Raw genomic sequence first — 19,574 nt, forward strand, 5'->3', positions numbered from 1 at the left:
AGAAGACCACTTGGAGTTCCTCTTCCCCCAGTAATTCCTCCAAGCCCGTACACCCCCTTTCCTAGGGAGGCTTGAGAATAATATCCTAACCAATTGGTTACAAAATGATCAAAGACCGAAGCCCCTGGGTCTTGGAATAATGGAAAAATCAGTGAGGTTCTTAAAAGAAGGACTTAATTTAAAAAAAAAAAAAAAAAAAAAAAAAGGTAAAAATCATCTCTGTAAAATCAGGATGGAAAATACAGGGTATTCAGATTCAAAACACAGAGGATTCCCCTCTGGGCAAAACCTTAAAGTTACAGAAAACAGGAATAAACCTCCTTCTTAGCACAGGGGAAATTCACAAGAAAAACAAAAGATAAACTAAATCCGCCTTGCCTGGCTTACCTATACTGGTTACAATATTGGAGACTTGGATTGGGATGGGTTGCAGAAGATGGATTTCTGTCTAGCCCTTCTCTGTCCCAAAAGAGAAACCCTTACACAAAACAAAGAGCACAAACAAAACCTTCCCCCGTCCCAAGATTTGAAAGTATCTTCTTCCCCCATTGGTCCTGTTGGTCAGGTGCCAACCAAGCTATTTGAGCCTCTTAACCCCTACAGGTAAGGAAGAATTCTAGGCCACCCTTAGCTGTATGTTTATGACACCCCCAAACAGAGACGAGGCATGGGGGGGCACATGGGGTTACATGCCACTGACCCCCTCATTTCTGCAAGTGCAGAGCTGTCCAGCTGAAGGAGGCCTTGTCTCAACTCTGCTGACTCTGCAGCTGAACGCCGCCTCCTGGGTCCTAGTGCCAGTCGTGCTCCCTTTCTGTATGCTTCCTGTTTTCTGTGCAACAGTGAGTGCTGGTGGTGGGGCTGGGTAAGTGGGGGTGGGGGAAAGGGGGATGAGGGGGTAGGAGGAATAGGCAGTGGGGAAGGAAGGGGAGTGGAATAGGGGAGGGGAACGTGAGAGTGGGCAGAGGGGGAAGGAGAAGAAAAGGGTATAGGGGAATGGGGGGGGGGGAGGGTCGGGGAGTGGGAGCCTGGCATGCGGCATCTCCTCAGCAGCAGATGGGGCTCCCTAGATAAGCAGGCCCACCGAACGGTCACCCTGACAAACCCTACCCCCCTACACCTGGACCCCTCCAACGAGCCCCCCGCACCCAGGCCCCCACCCCTCTGATCCCCAAGTAGCTGCGGTTGGACTCCGACCCCCTCATCAAGCCCTACTCTCCCAGCACCTCGACCCCCCCCACCAAGCCCTATCTCCCCACACCCAGACCCTCCCACTGAGCCCCAACCATCTTCACCTGGATCCCCTGCAGAGTCCCATTGCCTGTGCACCCGGAACCCCCCAATGAGCCCCTGTGCATCTAGATCTCCCACTGAGCCCTCTGAACCCAAATTGCCGCACAACAGAAACCTCTCACCGCACACCCGGATCCCCCTGCACTAAGCCCCTCCACACCTGGATCCTGCTGGGCTGAGCCTGCCCACCCACAACTGGTACACCTGGTGTAGAGGGACAGGACCCCCAGGGTGTTTCTGGAGCAGGCCCAGCCCTTGCACTGTGTCAGGGTCAGGTGCAGCCTCACTGTCGAGTCCCAGTACCCTGGGGCTTCAGGGTGATCTCCCACCTCAATACAGCCAGTGGCCTGTGCTCCCCACTGCCATGCTAGAGCCACATTTATTTATAGATAAATAAAATTTGCAGAATTTTAAAATATTGTGTGCATGATTTTTAATTTTTGAATTTTATTCAGAATTTTATTTTATTTTTTTGGTGCAGAATTCCCTCAGGAGTAAAATGTCTTTGATAAACCTATCATATTTGTAGAGCACAAAAACTACTAGGTACCGTGTAGGATCCAGAAATTTGTACAAGATGATGGACTAATAAAAAGAGTAGCCCAGCTTTCAAAAATACCAGATACTCTTAGATTAGGTTCTAAATTATGGTATTTTACAAAGCCAGAAGAAATGAATCACTTCAGTTTGTTTCAGAGTAACAGCCGTGTTAGTCTGTATTCGCAAAAAGAAAAGGAGTACTTGTGGCACCTTAGAGACTAACCAATTTATTTGAGCATGAGCTTTCGTGAGCTACAGCTCACTTCATCGGATGCATACCATGGAAACTGCAGCAGACTTTATATACACACAGAGAATATGAAACAATACCTCCTCCCACCCCACTGTCCTGCTGGTAATAGCTTATCTAAAGTGATCATCAAGTTGGGCCATTTCCTGCACAAATCCAGGTTCTCTCACCCCCTCACCCCCCTCCCAAAAAACACACACAAACTCACTATCCTGCTGGTAATAGCTCATCCAAAGTGACCACTCTCCCTACAATGTGCATGATAATCAAGGTGGGCCATTTCCAGTACAAATTCAGGTTTTCTCACCCCCCCACCCCCATACACACACAAACTCACTCTCCTGCTGGTAATAGCTCATCCAAACTGACCACTCTCCAAGTTTAAATCCAAGTTAAACCAGAACATCTGGGGGGGGGGGGGGTAGGAAAAAACAAGGGGAAATAGGCTACCTTGTTTAAAGCTCGCTATGGGGACAGTGACTCACATTCGGAGAGACCAAAGCAAGTCCTAGGACCTTGGAGAGCAACAAGCTGTCCTTCACATGCACATGTTTATGAAAGGCACAGTTATATAAATGAAATTCATTGGGAACATTATTCAAAAAAGATGCTTTTGCACTGTTTCCCTCCATTCCCCCATGAAGGTACTGCTTTTTGAGTAAAAAATGAAGGGCGAAATCACTGTGAAAAGCTGTAATATTGTATTTATCTATTTATCTGTGTTCAGCAAACAAAAGAAAAACCCCTTCCCCTCTTCCCTCCCAGGCAAATTTGGACTGACCCTATTTATGTTTATCAAAAGTGGTGGTATGCATTTTGTAAATATTACTCTCTTCCTCCTTTCTGGGAGAATTAAATTTAGAGCAATTTTGACATTGAAGTAAACTTGAAGGAAGACACAAACAGCAGTTTACTTAGTTGCTATTTTCTATATTTCCCTTGCTGTTATTGAAGTTGTTAGCGAACGAATGGGATATTGAAGATGACTGATGTTACAATATCACCATTGTAACATCAGTTCAAGATTGATTAAGTAGAAAGAATAGGCTAAGAAGAAGAAATCACTTATTTAAATACTCATCTTCGTTAATAAGTAAAATGGATATTAATAAGAAAATGAGTTTAAAATTAGACGTAGATTGTATTTAAACTCTGTTTTAAAGCTTTCCTCTTTTACGTATTAGCTCCTATGGAACACATTTTAACCAATGCTCTCTTCCGTAGATAGTAACTTTCTTTCCTGTATTTATTTAGAATAGTTCTTAAATGATTGCAAGGTGGGATGTGCAGTGACTTTGATATTTTTAGTTCTACCTTCTGTTACAAGATGGATCTGATGCAAGTTCACCATATTCTTGTTTGCCACTTGGGGTCACTCTATTTCCATTCTGCTCCCTTCATACTCTACATTCACATTTGCTGTGCCATTCAAAAGAATATTTTGGCTTCTCCCCCAATCCACTCTGGTCTATAAGGAAGGAGCTGTGCCACCTGCATTCTTTCACTTTGTGAGTGGGCTTGCTTCTTTTCCAGCTGCCGCCTTTCTGCATGGCTTGGGACTACCAAATGCTGCACTGCACAGAAAAAAGGAGACCAAAAATCAGGCTGCAGCACTCATGCACTTCACAATATCTTGTTGATTTGTGGGCGGGCGGGCTGGATGAGATAGCTCGGGTAGTAATAATGAAGAGCTGACTGAAGTGGCTAGTAACATATTGAAAATGTCTGCAAGGCTTGGAGATCTAGGTTGTCTGATATGGCTCATTTGAGACAGCAAAGCTGCTCTAGCTTGATGACTTCCATGCTTTTTCAATCCCATGTCTTTTATCAGTTATGGAGAATCTTTGTCCTGTTGTAAGAATGTAGGTAAGGATCTCGGGGATAGTTCTTTTCTGATTCAGGCAGCAGCCTTAATTGTGTGCAGATTGAGGCAGTGTCTCATATGATAGGTTCTGTGACGGGTGCCATTGTGAACTGGGGTACCACTGAGCCCTCTGACCCACCAGCCTGGGCTCCCTCTCACACTGTGCTGCTGTGATAAGCTGTAAAGCCCTCCAGCCTGCACTTTCACCAGCATTCACACAGGTAGGGACACACTCAGCTGCAGTTACAAGCAGACTCTCTAATCACCAGCTTTCCAGCCTAGGACCCCAGAGAAGTACCATCCTGTCCTTATCAAATCTGGCTAGTATATGGGTTTAATGCCCAGTGTGCCTCTTCCTCAGTGTGAACAATGCACACTTGTGGTAACCAAGCAGAGATTTTCCCCAAGCACTCCAGTCAAAGCTCACTGGTTTGGATAAAAACATAAAATAAGTTTATTAACTATAAAAGATAGATTGTAAGTGATAGCAAACAGATAAAGCAGATTACCTAGTAAATAAACAAAATGCAAACAAAATCTAAGTTATTAGAAAGATAGGATATGAAGTAGCAAATTCTCACCCTGGCTGATGATACAGGTGGGCTGCAGATTCTTATGGGACAAGCTGCACTTACTTTACAGCTTGGAATCCCCAGGTCTTTCTTACACAGACTAGAAATCCCTTTAGCCTGGGTCCAGCACTTCCCCCAGTTCAGTCTTTGTTCCTCAGGTTTTTCCAGATGTCATCTTGTGTGGGGAGTGAAGAACCACAGATGATGTCACTCCCTGCCTTATATAGAATCATAGAATATCAGGGTTGGAAGGGACCTCAGGAGGTCATCTAGTCCAACCCCCTGCTCAAAGCAGGGCCAATCCCCAATTTTTGCCCCAGAGCCCTAAATGGTCCCCTCAAGGATTGAACTCACAACCCTGGGTTTAGCAGGCCAATGCTCAAACCACTGAGCTATCCCTTCCTCTGCTTTAGCATAGGGCAGGAACACTTTGTTTCAAAGCTTGGTTCCCAGACCAGTTTGTGGAAAAATACTGACATTCCAAGATGGAGTCCAGGATCATGTGGCCTGGTCACATGTCCTTGTAGAGTCATAGCATCCATTACTTACATGCTGTCTAGAGGGTTCTCAGCAAGGCTCACCCAGTGGGGGATAAGCTTCTCCGAAGGCCTGTTGTTCTTTTTAATGGCCCATTACCCTGAATAGGCCCTTTACAACCTGATATTTAGTGGGTGTTACCCAGGTATAACTACATTTGAAGTACAGCTACATAGTCAGTATTTATAACTTCAGATACAAAAATGATTCATGCATACAAATAAGATAATCATATTCAGCAAATCATAACTTTTTCAGTGACACCTTACATGACCTATCTTGTACAAAAAGCATAATAATTATGTCATAATCATAGTATAAAAATATTACTATAACGACTATAGGGTGCAGTGTCACAGGTTCCTTCTAATAGTTCATTTTTTCCAAGTAGTAAGTGAAGGTCACCTAAGGGTGACGCGCTTGGTTCCTTCAGTAATGCTGGAATGTAGTCTTTCACTTTTAATGTAATCCTTCCCTCTCAAGGGAAGTACCCATACATTTTCATAACCTCAAAATTGTCTTCCTTTTAGCATTATTCTCAGCTATATGGGTAGGAGATCTGCAACCCCTGTCCTATAGGGCAGGGGTTCTTAACTTTTTTCTTTCTGAGGCCCCCCCAACATGGTATAAAAACTCCAAGGCCTGCCAGTGCCACAACTGTTTTTCTGCATATAAAAGCCAGGAGCAGCATTAGGGTGTAGCAAGCAGGGCAAGTGCCCAGGGCCCCACACCACAGGGGATCCCCACAAAGCTAAAGTTGCTCAGGCTTCGGCTTCAGCCCCAGGTGGCAGGGCTGGGAGCTTCAGCTTTCTGCCCTGGGTCCCAGCAAGTCTAACACTGGCCCGGTTTGGTGGCCCCTCTGAAACCTGCTCACGGTCCCTTAGGGGACCCCAGATCCCTGGCTGAGAACCACTGCTATAGGTAAATGGTTATTAGAAATCCAGGAGTTCAAGGCATAAGACATCTCTGATATTTCATGACCTACAAGGTAGAATGGCTGATAATCATGTTTATCCCTTGGAGATTTTGCATAGGAATTAGTGATATAGAGTTATCTTGATAATCAGAGTGATATTAACCAGAATATTTAATTCTCTGTGAGCTTTTTGCCTCGGGTTTAGCTGTGCATTGCTGAACCACATTTACAATTTAAAAGAGTTGTCATTTGTTATTGTAATGTACAAAATATTCAATGAAAATGTTGAACATAAAATAATTTAAAGCAGATGGTCTGCGTCACAAAAGCATATTTAAATGTAAAAGCAAGTGGAAATACTATATTTGCAGTTTCATTGTGTGACAAACAGCTGTGTATTATGCCTCAATTCAAAAAGAAAATCAGGTTTCTGAAAAGGAGGGGAAAAGGGGCTTTGTCATCATCCCACTGTTATTCATAGTGTAATTCTGTACTGTGTAGTTAAGATGACAAATTTCAATTTAATATGTTTGGGTTCTGCATACAGATCCTAGAGAAGGTTAATTTGAGTTTGATTGGTAAGTGTGTTTTCAGTCATATAAATTCAGTGTTACTGTCAATAGGCATATATTGTGTGACCTTTAAAAGTCAATGAATTGCATTTTTGAATAGTATGAAATTTTGATGTCTAAGTTATCAAAAAGAAGCAGCGTGCTGGATTTGAGAACCAATTTTGTGTTTAAATATTTATGTAATGTCCCAGTGCCATGTAAAACCTCACTCCCTCTACACCAGAGTTTACCGCTCCCTCCCTCTGCTCCTACCTAGGTAGATTAGATCATTTTTATGTGTGGACAAATTGTACAGCTACCCTTTTTGACGATCTAAATTAAATATTATGTAATCGTGTTTATCTGAAAAATGTATCTGTCATCCAGAAAAATAGCAGACAGTCTTGCCAATTTTATTTTGCTCCTTTAAAGATACTTACCAAAGCCACTGATATTTATTGAAAATTCATTTCAAATAGAGCCTCTTAATTTTACACAACAGGCATAGAATGCTCAGTGGAGCATGCTCCTTCCAAAAGAGATGAATAAAGCATTCTGATCTTTTGTCTTCACATTTTATTACCTTTTAAAAATATCCTCCCACCAACATAGCATATTCGTATTAATAGAGTTTTGTGTATGTGTCACCACATATTTGAAAACAGAAAATAGAAACAGAAAATATTACATTATTTTTTTCAAAGACTTACACTGTGCTCTTTTTAAATTGGGCAAAATAAGCATCCGTAATGCTTCGAGAAAATTTCAAAGAACTACAACAGTAGATGTTGATGGCTGTGGGGAAACTAGATCTGCATTTACTTACTTATGTCAACCTTACCATTAATCTTAAAGAACCTGATTCAGCACAAGGCTGTGGCTATAGCTTCTATAACAGGTAGACCACTTCAGAGAGGAAATGCTAGCCTGCAGCTCAAACCAAAAAAGCTGAAGAGAGGAAATGTTCTTGTCAACAAGTTATGGAAATTCCAGGAAAGAGGAGACCTCATGCAAATAAGATGATTGCCTCTAGTCTTGATTATTTGGACTCTGTCTCTCTTTCCCCCCCCCAAAAAAACTGTTATACAATCCATAAGAATTAATAGAGATTTTATAGCTGTGTGACTACGGGTGCGGAAACTGACAGACTTATAGCACAGCCATATGGATTTTTGGTGTGTTTGTTTTTAATACCTAGGGAGTATGGAGGGGAAGGGGCCTTTCCCATTCCCAATTGCAAGCTGGGTGGTAGGATGGTTGAATTTTGCATCATATGAGAGCTCTCAAAAACTTTACTCATCCTACTAAAAATGCTCTATTCTGGAGCAGTAATAAATCTTTCTGTCAAAAGTCCTCTCTTCTTCTTTACTTTTACAGACCTTAGGAGTAGGGTTGTGCAACGGCATCAGCACTCACCTCTCATGAGTGCCCCCCATTCTGGCTGATGTGGGCCTGCAATCACTTAGTTTTTTACAATGGGGTGGCACCCACTTCTGATGGGCGCCCCCTTTCTGGTCGGGTGTGATCCTGCTTTTCTTTCAGTTCTTACAACGGGGTGGCACCTGCCTGCTGCAAGTGCCCCCTGGCTAATGGTTGTGCTCTGAGCCTAGTGTTGGAGTCGCAGGTAAACTCTAGTAAGCTTTTAGCATGCACTCTTCCTCTTCTTCCACATCTCTTGTCTCAGGATGCAGGCCAGGTCTGCCACCCGAACCTGGAAATACTCCACCTGAAGGCATGGTTTCTCCATGGTTCCAAGGCAAAGAAGTGACCTGTTTGGAGGAGGTAAGGACCATACTATTAAATAGTAGAAGGTCTACTACATGACATACTTACCTGCACAAACGGAAGAGATTCCACATATGGTGCCAGAATAGACAAACAGTGGTGACTACCTCTCCTTTACCAATGGTATTAGATTATATACTGGAATTTAAGAAATCGGGTCTATCAATGAGCTCACAGCTTCCCATCACAAAGCTGACAAGTTCTCAGCCCTTACCTGCCCTACCACTAAATGATTCCTCAAAGGTATTCATAACCTTTATCACGAAATATGAGCCATGGGACCCTAATCTAGTGCTTCAGTGCTTTACTGGTCCCTTGTTTGAGCCCTTGGCGACATATTCACTTCTACACCTCTCGATGAAGGTGGCCTTTTTCATCACTATCCCATTCGCATGATGAGTAGAAGAACTTGGGGCTCTCATGTCACACCCTGCGTACACAATATTAGATGAGGCCACATCCAAAATTTTTACCCAAAATAGCTTCTTTATTCTACTTGAACCAGCCCATCCATCTCCTGACGTTCTTCCCAAAACCTCGTGGGAACAAACAAAAATTGGTGTTTCACAGCATGGGTGTCAGAAGGGCACTAGGTTTTTACATTTACAGGACTAAACCCTTCAGAGAGTTGTCAAAGTTATTTCATTCTATCGCAGAAAGATCTAAAGGAGCTGCCATATTCAAGCAAAGGCACTCAAAATTGATCTCTGGGTGCATTGACCTTTGCTACTGCGAACACCTACCACCGCCACTGGGGACCCGCACACACTCCACCAGATCACTTTCTTTGTCAATAGCCTTCCTCAACAAAGTACCAATCACAGACATCTGCAAAGCAGCAACCTGGGCGTTAGCCCACACGTTCACAGAGCACTACACAGTAAAGCAGGACTTAACATCATATGCTCTCCGGGGACTTACGGTTTTATCATCTGTCACAAATGCAACTCCGAAGCCCCTTCCTTCCAATGAGGAGCATTGCTCTACAGTGAAAGTGGAGCACCCATTGTGACACTCCTTGAAGAAGAAGAAGAGATGGTTACTCACCTTGTGCAGTAACTGAGGTTCTTTGAGATGGTTGTCCCTGTGGGTGCTCCACTACCCACCTTCTGCCCCTCTACTTTGGTGTTTCCTGCTAGGGATTCTGCAGTAGGGAAGGAACTGAGGGGGGTTTGGTCTATGTGCTATGTAACTGCCAGAGGCGTCGCGAGACGGCGACAGTACATGTGTGACCCATCCAGGCACTACTACTGAAATTCTCCAATCACAGATGCAGGGATGTAGATTCACCTCAAGTGGAGCACGCACAGGGACAGCCATCTTGAAGAACCTCAATTACTGCACAGGGTGAGTAACAAGCTGACTGGTCTTAAAAGATTTGTGTCCTTTGACTTTGAATAACTAAGGCCTTGTCTACGCACATAAGTGCATCGATGTATGAGCCCTAATACAACTTCCTGCTAGTTATGTAAAAAGACCCAGATTAAGGAAAACATTCTGATTCTGGAAGAGTACTTAAGTACATGCTTAAATCTCATTGAAGTCAAATTAAGCACTATTTTAAGAGCTTTCTTGAATTTGTCCAAGTGCATCATAATTTTTCCCTAAGGTGTAAAATATATGTCCAGTCAATTGTAATATGAAGGGTTGCTTTGATACCTTTATTTTAAAGTGATAATATACAGCACTGTGACTCGAGAGGTAGAGGGTAAATTGGAGCAGACTAGAAGCAGGAAGTGAATCAATGAGAGAAGTGGTATGAACAACTGCACTCAGAGCTGCCTATCTAAGGCTTCTGAGAGTGATGAGTAATTGGATGTGTTGTGCCTAAAGGTATAGTCTGAGCCAATGTAATTTAAACTGTGGTTATAAATTAAAAGAATTTCATTTGAATTAATTCTGTGGATTAAAGTAATCTGACCAGACGATGGTAAAGTTAAATAGTGATTGTCAGACCCACTAACCTGGGGCCAATGCATGAAAAGAACTTTAAGGAAAGAATGTGTCATCTAGTGCTGAAAACCATAATGTGATAATGTTTACTAGTCTTAACTACAACAGCATTCTATTTGATTTAACTTCTTCTACTCTGCCCCATCACTGTGGAATCTGAGCACTAGGATTTAAACACATCAATTTAAATAATATAAAATTGGGATGGGAGGGCAGGACAGAGTTTAATTAGTCAAGTGAAGTGAGGCACTGCACTCAATTTGATGATGTTTCGCTGTTTATATCTGTGCTTTAATGTGCTCTAACTACATCTTTAGTTAACTTGTTTTACCGTTCTGGTGTCCCTGTATAGACAAACTCCTAAGGCAGTGGTGTACAAACTTTTCCTGTCGCACCCCCTTTACCAGTAATGGAAGCTGTCTGAATCCCACCTCCCCGAGAGCTGCAGCTAGGATCGGAGCAGAGCTGGGTGGTTTGCTCCCTATGGTGGCTATCCCAGACCCCACTGCCTGCTCCCTTGAATGTTCCTCTGTGCCCCCCTAGTGGGGCGTGCCTCAGAGTTTGGGAACCACTCCCTAAGGATATGTCTATGCTGCAATTAAAAACAGCTCAAGCTCTGGGACCCTCCCACCTTGCAGAGTCCTAGAGCCCGGGCTCCAGACCAAGCCTGAATGTCTACACAGCAGTTAAACAGCTCCTTAGCCTCAGCCCAGTGAGTCCGAGTCAGCTGGCACAGGCCAGTCATGGGTATCTAATTGCAGTGTAGATATACCCTGAGATAAATTTTTTGGTATATCGTGTTTGTAGTTAAACAAGTGTTTCCTTTTAAAATATTCCAGTACCAAGATCATCATTAAAAGAAGCAGTTAAGTTGTTAAGTAACTAATGCATTTATCTCTTGAATCATACACAAAACCCAAGCACTTAAAATGACGGAAATGGATAGTAATAAATATTCTAAATCTTATATTGCCTACACAATAAGAACTAAACTGTTTTGTTTAGTTAAAAGAATTGCTTATTTAATCACAGCACAGCAACCTTAATTATGATCCCTGGATTTCTTTTCTCTCTTTAATGCTTTATTTTGTTACCTTTGTGACGAGTTGGTTCACGGAAACCCCCTGGAGGCTGCCAACTGATGTGCCAAGACTACTTCTGCCCCTTCTTTCCCTGCCAGCTTGGGACTCCAGAGCCCTGCCTGGTTGTGCCAGACATGCTTGCTGGCCACAAACACAGACCCAGGTCTGAACCACATCCCACAAACTGCAAGCTTAACTGAAAGCAGCTTAAGAAGTGTTCCTGTCTTTAACACTCAGATGCCCAACTCCCAATGGGGTCCAAACCACAAATTAATCCGTTTTACCCTGTATAAAGCTTATACAGGGTAAACTCATAAATTGTTCGTCCTCAATAACACTGATAGAAAGATATGTACAGCTGTTTGCCTTCCAGGTATTAATATATACTCTGGGTTAATTAATAAGTAAAAAGTGTTTTTATTAAATACAGAAAGTAGGATTTAAGTGGTTCCAAGTAATAGCAGACAGAACAAAGTGATTACCAAGCAAAATAAAATAAAACACGCAAGTCTATGACTAATACAGTAAGAAAACTGAATACAGATAAAACCTCACCCTCAGAGGTGTTTCGATAAGCTTCCTTTTACAGACTAGTCTCCTTCTAGTCTGGGTCCAGCAATCACTCACCCCCCACCCCCACCTGTGGTTACTGTCCTTTGTTCCAGTTTATTTCAGGTATCCTTTGGGGGTGGAGACGCTATCTCTTGAGCCAGCTGAAAACAAAATGGAGGGGTCTCCCAGGGGTTTAAATATGCTTTCTCTTGTGGGTGGACACCCTTCCCTCCCCCTGTGTAGAATCTAGCTACAAAATGGAGTTTTGTAGTCACATGGGCAAGTCACATGTCCATGCATGACTGAGTTCCTTACCAGCCAAGCCGCATTCCTGGGAAAGCTCAGATGTGGATTGGCATCGCCAAGTTCATTGTTGGCTTAAGGGCTTCTTGGTTGGGCACTTACTGAGAATAGTCTTTTCTCAGGAAGCTGACCAACTGCTTCACTGAGGCTATTTAAAATTAAACAAGCATACAGCCAATATTCATAACTTTGAGTACAAAAATGACGCATGCATGCGAATAGGATGAATATATTCAGTAGATCATAAGCTTTGCCAAGATATGTTAGATGGCATAGGTAGCATAAAACGTATTCCAGTTTTGTCATATATACATTCATAAGTCTATTCCCATAAAGCATTATGGGGTGCAATGTCACAATCTTGATTTTGGTCCTGAAAATGCAGCCTCTGCAGAACAGTTAGGGTATACCTGCACTCAAGCTGGAAATATAATTTCCAATGTGTGTATGTCTACTTGAGCTAGCTTTGATTAAGCCATTGTGCTAAAAATAGAAATGCAGCTGCGACGGGACAGGCAGTGGAATGAACTATCTGCCCTGAGCACAATGCTTCTCGGGATGGTGGATACTTGCTTGGGCTGCGAGCCCATCCTGCCACTCGCACTGCTGCAGCTACACTTCTATTTTTAGTGCACTAGTGTGATCGAAGTGCACATATGTTTGCTCAAGCTGGAAATGACATCTCCAGCTCAAGGAAAGACATACCCTAATGGGAGGGAGGGTGGAAAGCTTTTGAAAAGCCAGGGAGAGTATAAATAGGTGGTGGGGGGGGGGGGGTATGTGGCCAGCATTGTTGCTGCAGCTAATGGAAAGGCAAAGGACCTGAGGAAGGGAAAGGGCCAGCCCTAATCTTGCCAAGCATGTGTTCTTGCAGCATCATCCCCTTCTGGGCACTGTGTCATATCTCCTACTGTTCAGGGTCAACATCCCCCTTCTGTTGATGAGGTGGTGGATGGAGAGGGAGGGCAACATTTCTGTTGACTTAAGTAGGCTTTGGATCAGGCCTTTGGATGAGGTTTGTGTGCACCTACAAAATATTCATGTTCATGTTTCTAACGATGCATACCTGTGCACTTCAGTTTACTTTAACTCCAAACATTAATAAAAATGTGTATTAAAAAAAAAAGTGCATAAAATGTCCAACTCAAGAGTAAGTCTCTGGGTCCATAGCTAAGGTCACAGTGCCTCTCAACCAAGTCACTGAACTTCTTTGTGCTTGAGGTACTTCATCTAAAATATGTGACTAATAATGTTTTGCACCGACACAATGCTTTATTATCTGTAGATCTCAAAGCACTGTTCAAAGGTCAGTTAGCGTTATTAGCCCAATTGTACAAGCTACTCTAACTTTTTGTATATTTTGGTGGAGTATAATGAACCCCACCTGCTTAACAGTTGCCAGTAATTAATCTGCCAAAGGAAGACTTCTGATAGCTATTTACTGTAGGGATAATTTGTCTTTTATAAACTGCAGTTCCCTAACAAAGGTCAGCATGTTCAAACAACCAGCCAATAGAGAACAGACATATGTAGCATCTGATCCTGATATCACTGAAGTTAATGGAAAAAGACCCCGAATGAAATTAACGGGAGCTGGCTTGGTTTGGCACTCCCACTGAAATCATTGGATCTCAAACTACAGACCACAAATGAATTTCCAAGACTTAGTAACTATCTGAAAATCTTGAAGGAATAGTAACTAGCAGTTTTGACTGGGACAATAAACTTTTTATCTATTTATTGAGGAAAAGACAATATTTCAAACCAGGGAAGCTTTTTAATGACCTGTAACTTGAAAACATTTTGAAACATTCTTCTTTGCTTTTAGAGTACATGGCAATGTTCAGGCTAAAATTATTGGGAGAGCGGAGCAGACTGTATAGTAGGGATTTATAATGAAAGCTGCTTGTATCTCTAAGTATGGTGAGGTTATTGCCTTTCCATAATAAGTATTGATCATAATAAGTTTCATTTGACTGACTAAACTCACTTCCTGTATTTTTCTCCCTCTCTCAGTGTTGAACTTTGCTTTAGGAACTACCTGTCACCATGAATATGCTGATCTTCATAATGGCTGGTCTCCTTGTGCATTGTGTGTTCTTGGCCTCAATTTTTGACATCTACTTCACCTCTCCTTTGGTTCATGGCATGACTCCTCAGCGTACTCCATTACCACCACCTGCAAAGCGACTAGTGCTTTTTGTTGCTGATGGCTTGCGGGCAGATACACTGTATGAAATAGATGATAATGGTACTCCTCGAGCACCTTACCTTAGGTAAGTGTGTCTGATAAAATTTTTAGGAAAGAAGTGTTAAGTCATGGTGCAAGTTAACCATTAAACATTTTACCAAATTGCCTCCTCTTAGGGAGAAGAGAAACAGCCTCAGAAATAGTGGCAGTTTATACCCAGGTCCTCTGTGATTCCAGGGCTGAGCAGTTTGTTGCAGAATTATGTTCCACAAAAATAAATGAATACAAATTCAACCTTCATGATTGTGAAGAAAATTATTAAAACATGAACTGAATTTAAATTGATGTAGTGTTACCTAGCTCCCTGGTAGCACCTGACTCCCCACCAAAGAGCTCCCCCTTTGGATGATGTGGAGGATATCTCTTCAGATTCCCATATTTCTGTGCAAGATTCCCCTACCTACAAAAATAGGGGCTCCTTCCGTGTCGCCTTCAAGGATAGGGACGATTCATGTGAGACAAACCCAGGCTTCTCCTCAGGCAGTGGAAGCCATCTCCTAGACCCTATGATCCTCCTTAGTGACCATATTTGGGTCCTTAGCTGCTGTTAGCCGACGGCCAAGGATGTTTGGTGAGGTGCCAGCTATGCCCGTTTATACCATCCGTGACTTTAACTGCTAGGACGCACTGTCCCTTCGTGGCGGGCAGCCCGGGCTAGGCTGACGGATGCCCCAAGGTCCTAACCACCCGTGACTTTAACTGCTAGAGCTCAGAGCTCCTTCGCAGCGGGCAGTCAATACTGACTGACAGGTGCCCCAATGGCAGCACTAAGAGCCTCTCCACACCCGTGACTTTAACTGCTAGAGCTCAGAGCTCCTTCGCAGCGGGCAGCCAGGATTGACTGACAGGTGCCCCAAGAGTTTGCCCCGTGGAGGCGGCACAACTCAACGCTAGGCTCTTAGTACTCTCACCTAATGGCCAGGCTTTAGAGCCAAAACGGCTGAGGTTCTTTAATTGTGTTGGCTGCTTTACAGTAAACCAGAGAAAACAAGTCAGGCTTATGCACAAATGGTTACCAAAATTTATTAAGCTAGATTCTAATCATGTGGTTACAAAATTGCTAGTGCCTACTTATTTAAATGTAGAGATGTTACACACACAAACAAGTTACAAAACTGAAGCCACAATCCCAAAGAAAGAAAACAAAGTATAGAGCTCTATTTCAAAATATGTGTACACTAAAGATAGGAGATCAGGTGTGGGTGCTTCTTACCCTCCTTGCATCTCTCGATTCCAGTGGTGCCAAGCCAGGATCGGTCACTCAATTCCGCGGAAAGACGAATAAGGGACAAGGCTTAGGGACCCTCTTAGCTGCAGAAGCCTTGGGAGGCTGTCACTTATCTGACCAGCAGATAGATAGTGAAAAGCACTCCAAAATCATGGTGCTGTAGGTCCCCTACTTATACCTCTGTACTCCTTTATTCTCTTTCTCCTTTCTTATGCCAAATTGAGGCTGGTCTGTCTGGGTGACGCCAGCTTTCGCAAGAGTAGTTTACACTTGCAAGGGAGAGAAACAATAAGTGTCGACTACTGGACATTTCTTTTATCAGGGTAAATATTTTCCCACCTAGGATGTTGGTGTGTGTGCATCACGCTATTTAGTAGGGGCTAAGAGCCATGTCTGTCACAGGGCCTCTGCCTGCTGTGAGCGTAATCGTCGTGTCTGTTCCCAGAGGCACATTGTAGCAGCACACCTGTGCTTTTCACAGCTTCAAAGGCTGTGCTGGAATATATGTTAAGTGCCCTGTTCCTGCTTCCTCCTGTGTTTCCAGCAATGCTGGTCTGAGGGGGGGGGGCTGTCTGTCTGGCTACAGCTGCCTACTGACAACAGTTCTCGGGCTCCCAGCCTTTCTGGTCAGGACCACTGGGGAGGCAGTCCCCTCTTCCATCTGTTCCTTCTTCACTACCTCAACAATCGGAGGAAAACTTTGAGGAGCAAGAGGCCAGAGCAGACAAGGAGGCTGCTGTGCTGTAAACTAGTATCTCCTCATCTTTCCCAGATAAAGTTATTGTGCCTCCTCCACCTTCTGTGACCAATGACTTCAAACGGTTTCAGGAGCTAATGAAATGTGTTGCGGACTCATTGCAAATCCTCCTAGAGGAAGACCTAGAGTCGCAGCACAAGTGATTGGACATTTTGCATGTGACACCTTCTGCTTGAGTGGCTTTGTCCATTTATGAGGCCCTCTTGGATTCTGCCAAGACCATCTGGCAGACCCTGCTAACGGTATCACCCACGTGCAAATGTGTCATTAAGAATTAGTATGTTCCAGCCAAGAACTGTGAAATTTTATTTTCACATCCTTCTCCTAACTTGCTGGTTGTTAAAGCAGTAAATTAATGTGGCAGACAGCACCACATTTAATCTACCCAGTATGACAAGGACAAAAAACGCCTTCACTTCTTTGGCCATAAGAGTTACTCCTCAGCAACCGTACAGTTTAGGATTGCAAATTACCATGCTCTTATGATGAAATACAGTCACACTACTCCAAGTTCACTAGGTTTATTGAATGCCTTCTGGCCGAACATTGCAAACAGATCCAGGCCATAATAGCCGAAGGTTAGTTCTGGCTAAAACATCATTACAGGCCTCCCTAGAAGCAACTGACACTGCAGTGTATTCCATCTCCATGGCAATCATGGGCATCCTGGCTCTAGGATCTCTAGGGAGCACCAAAATACTGTCCAGAACCTCCCCTTTTCTGAAAGTCTTTGCTGATACCACCAATGAAACATTGCACATATTAAAGGACTCCTGGCCTACTTTGCAATAGTATGAGATCTTTATGCTTGTAATTAAACAAAGATATAGTAGATCCCAGATGGCTGAGAGACCCCACCCTGTCCAGTTGTCTGGTTTCCAGAGACCTACTGAGCTGCCTCAAAAGAAGAAAACAAGGTTTCAGAGAGATACCACCCACTATATTCACTTTGACTACTCAACAATCATAATCAAAATATCAGTTTTGATGGTTTGGTCAAGGGTCTGGAACAACCTCGCTTCTTGGTTCCCCAGCTGCACCATTTTACCTGCCTCTCTCCCTTTGAGGACTTTTCTCCCACTTTCAGTCTTCATGGGAAAAGATTACATCCAACTAATGAGTGTTAGAGGTTATAAAATTGGATTATTCCATTTTACCTGCCTTCCCTGCCCTTCTTTGGTGACCCCTCTCAATTCTGAAATTTAGCCCAGAAAAAGGACACTATCACAAGAACTACATATAATTGGCTATATTTTATTTATGGAGGAGGAGAAAAAACCTAATCTGGAAATTTACAGGTTTAATGAAGGAACAGAGAAAGTAAAAACTAGAAAAAAAATTCTGAGAGAGGAAAAAAAAGAATAACTAACTTTACTAGAAAAAAAGAATAACCCCTATTGGAAAAAAAGTAGAAATAAAATAATGTATTAACTTGAAATATATGATAACACCAATTAACCTCCTATCTTCATGATGGTGGCTGACTAATGTGGTAATTATGCCTGGTGGGTGTTAGTTATCTTATGGTAACTACTTTCTAGTTTAACAGTTACAGTTCAAGACTAAATCTGAGAGTTTTGAATTTAATGCCAACAGCATCTAGTCATCACTTTTTCTTCTTCTACAAACTACTCTGCACATGTGCACACACAAGTAATTACTTGTATTTTCTTTTCAGGAATATCATAGAATACAAAGGCAGCTGGGGAGTATCTCATACTCATGTTCCAACAGAATCTAGACCAGGACATGTGGCACTGATAGCTGGATTTTATGAAGATGTCAGTGCAGTTGCTAAAGGTATGCAAGCCCCAGGATTCCAACAAATTTGACGTCATCCTCCAAATAAGATCTTTTGGTGCTATAGTAAGGTAAAAAATTGATCACTAAATGTTTACATCGGGGTGGACAAACTTTTTGGCCCGAGGGCCATGTCGTTGCAAAACTGTATGGAGGGCCAGGTAGGGAAGGCTCTGCCTCCCCAAACAGCCTGGCTTCTACCCCCTATTTGCCCCCTCCCACTTCCTGCCCCTCTGACTGCCCCATCCAGCGACCCCTGCTCCTTTTCCCCGACCACCCCCTCCCGGGACCTGCCACCCCAAACTGCTCCCCCGGGACCCCACCCCCATCCAACCCCCCTGCTCCCTGTCCCCTGACTGCCCCACCCCCTTTCCACCCCCTACCCCTGACAAGCCCCCCAGGACTCCCATGCCTATCCAACGCCCTCTGTCCCCTGACCCCCCCCCCAGAATCTCCATCCCATCCAACCGCCCCCTGCTCCCTGTCCCCTGACTCCCCCCTGGAACTCCCTGCCCCTTATCCAACCCCGCTCCCTGCCCTCTTCCCATGCTTCTCAGAGCAGCAGGAGCTCTCAGCCCCGCTGCCTAGCCAGAGCCAGCCATGTCTCCACGCTGCCCAAAAGGAGTAGCGGGCCAGAGCACTGGCGGCATGGCTATGTGAAGCTGCGGGGATGGGGGGACAGCAGGGGAGGGGCCGGGGGCTAGCCTCCCTGGCCGGGAGCTAAAGGGCCGGGCAGGACGGTCCCATGGGCCAGATGTGGCCCGTGGGCCGTAGTCTGCATAATAGACTGAAAAACATGAATTTGTTTTTTAAGAATTTTCCACTATTAATATTTGTGAAAATAGGATTTGTATATTTTTATTCCTGCTTTAGGGTTAATTATTGTACTGGAGAGCTTTTTAAAGAATTAAAATTCAAATACAAAGACAGAAGGGATATGTGATCAGCCTATAACTAAGTATGATTTGGCTTTTCCAGTACGAGAGCAAAGCATAGATGTCATTCCTGAGACCTGGCTTTTGGGAGTGCTAACTGAGCTCCTCAGATAGAGATGACTTAGTGGACTCATCACTGCTGTAACACTTATCACTAATCTGTTCCACCACAAAGTGGCTCCTTCTAGATTCAGTGGTGATGTGTCTCACAGGGAGAAATTTACTCACTAGAAATCTAGAGATTGGGGCCAGAGGTCAAGGGACAGGAACACAGAATATGGGAGGCCGCTGGCCCTCAAGGCGAGCCAGATGGCAAACCTATTATAAAGACTGGTCTTTTAAAAATTATTATTTATTTATTCGTTTGAACCTTTGCCTAAATAAAATTAGTTGATGGTCTTAGTC

At 43.6% G+C, this 19,574-nt stretch overlaps 2 protein-coding genes across 10 annotated transcripts in view; one reads left to right on the forward strand and one right to left on the reverse strand.

Moving 5' to 3' along the window:
* The window catches only part of PIGN (phosphatidylinositol glycan anchor biosynthesis class N), a 169,830-nt gene that overhangs the window by 9,055 nt on the left and 141,201 nt on the right, over nt 1–19,574 (forward strand). For 8 of the 9 annotated variants that reach the window (XR_012157360.1, XM_073332239.1, XM_073332240.1 and 5 more), the window contains exons 2-3: nt 14,215–14,474; nt 18,113–18,234. Coding sequence is in view for 8 of the 9 variants with exons in the window: in XM_073332239.1 (XP_073188340.1) it covers nt 14,248–14,474; nt 18,113–18,234 (349 nt within the window). In the remaining variant the exon portion in view is untranslated. Of the gene's footprint in view, nt 1–8,207; nt 8,306–14,214; nt 14,475–18,112; nt 18,235–19,574 lie in introns of all 9 variants that reach the window. The other variant, XM_073332238.1, reaches the window with a different exon arrangement.
* LOC140907079 (uncharacterized) overlaps nt 7,085–19,574 on the reverse strand; it is a 32,234-nt gene continuing 19,744 nt past the window's right edge. The window contains exon 2 of the transcript XR_012157361.1: nt 7,085–8,292. The gene's annotated coding sequence lies outside the window, so the exon portion shown is untranslated. The remainder of the gene's footprint in view (nt 8,293–19,574) is intronic.

Source organism: Lepidochelys kempii, chromosome 2 (assembly GCF_965140265.1).
Source record: "Lepidochelys kempii isolate rLepKem1 chromosome 2, rLepKem1.hap2, whole genome shotgun sequence".
Taxonomy (NCBI): domain Eukaryota; kingdom Metazoa; phylum Chordata; order Testudines; family Cheloniidae; genus Lepidochelys; species Lepidochelys kempii.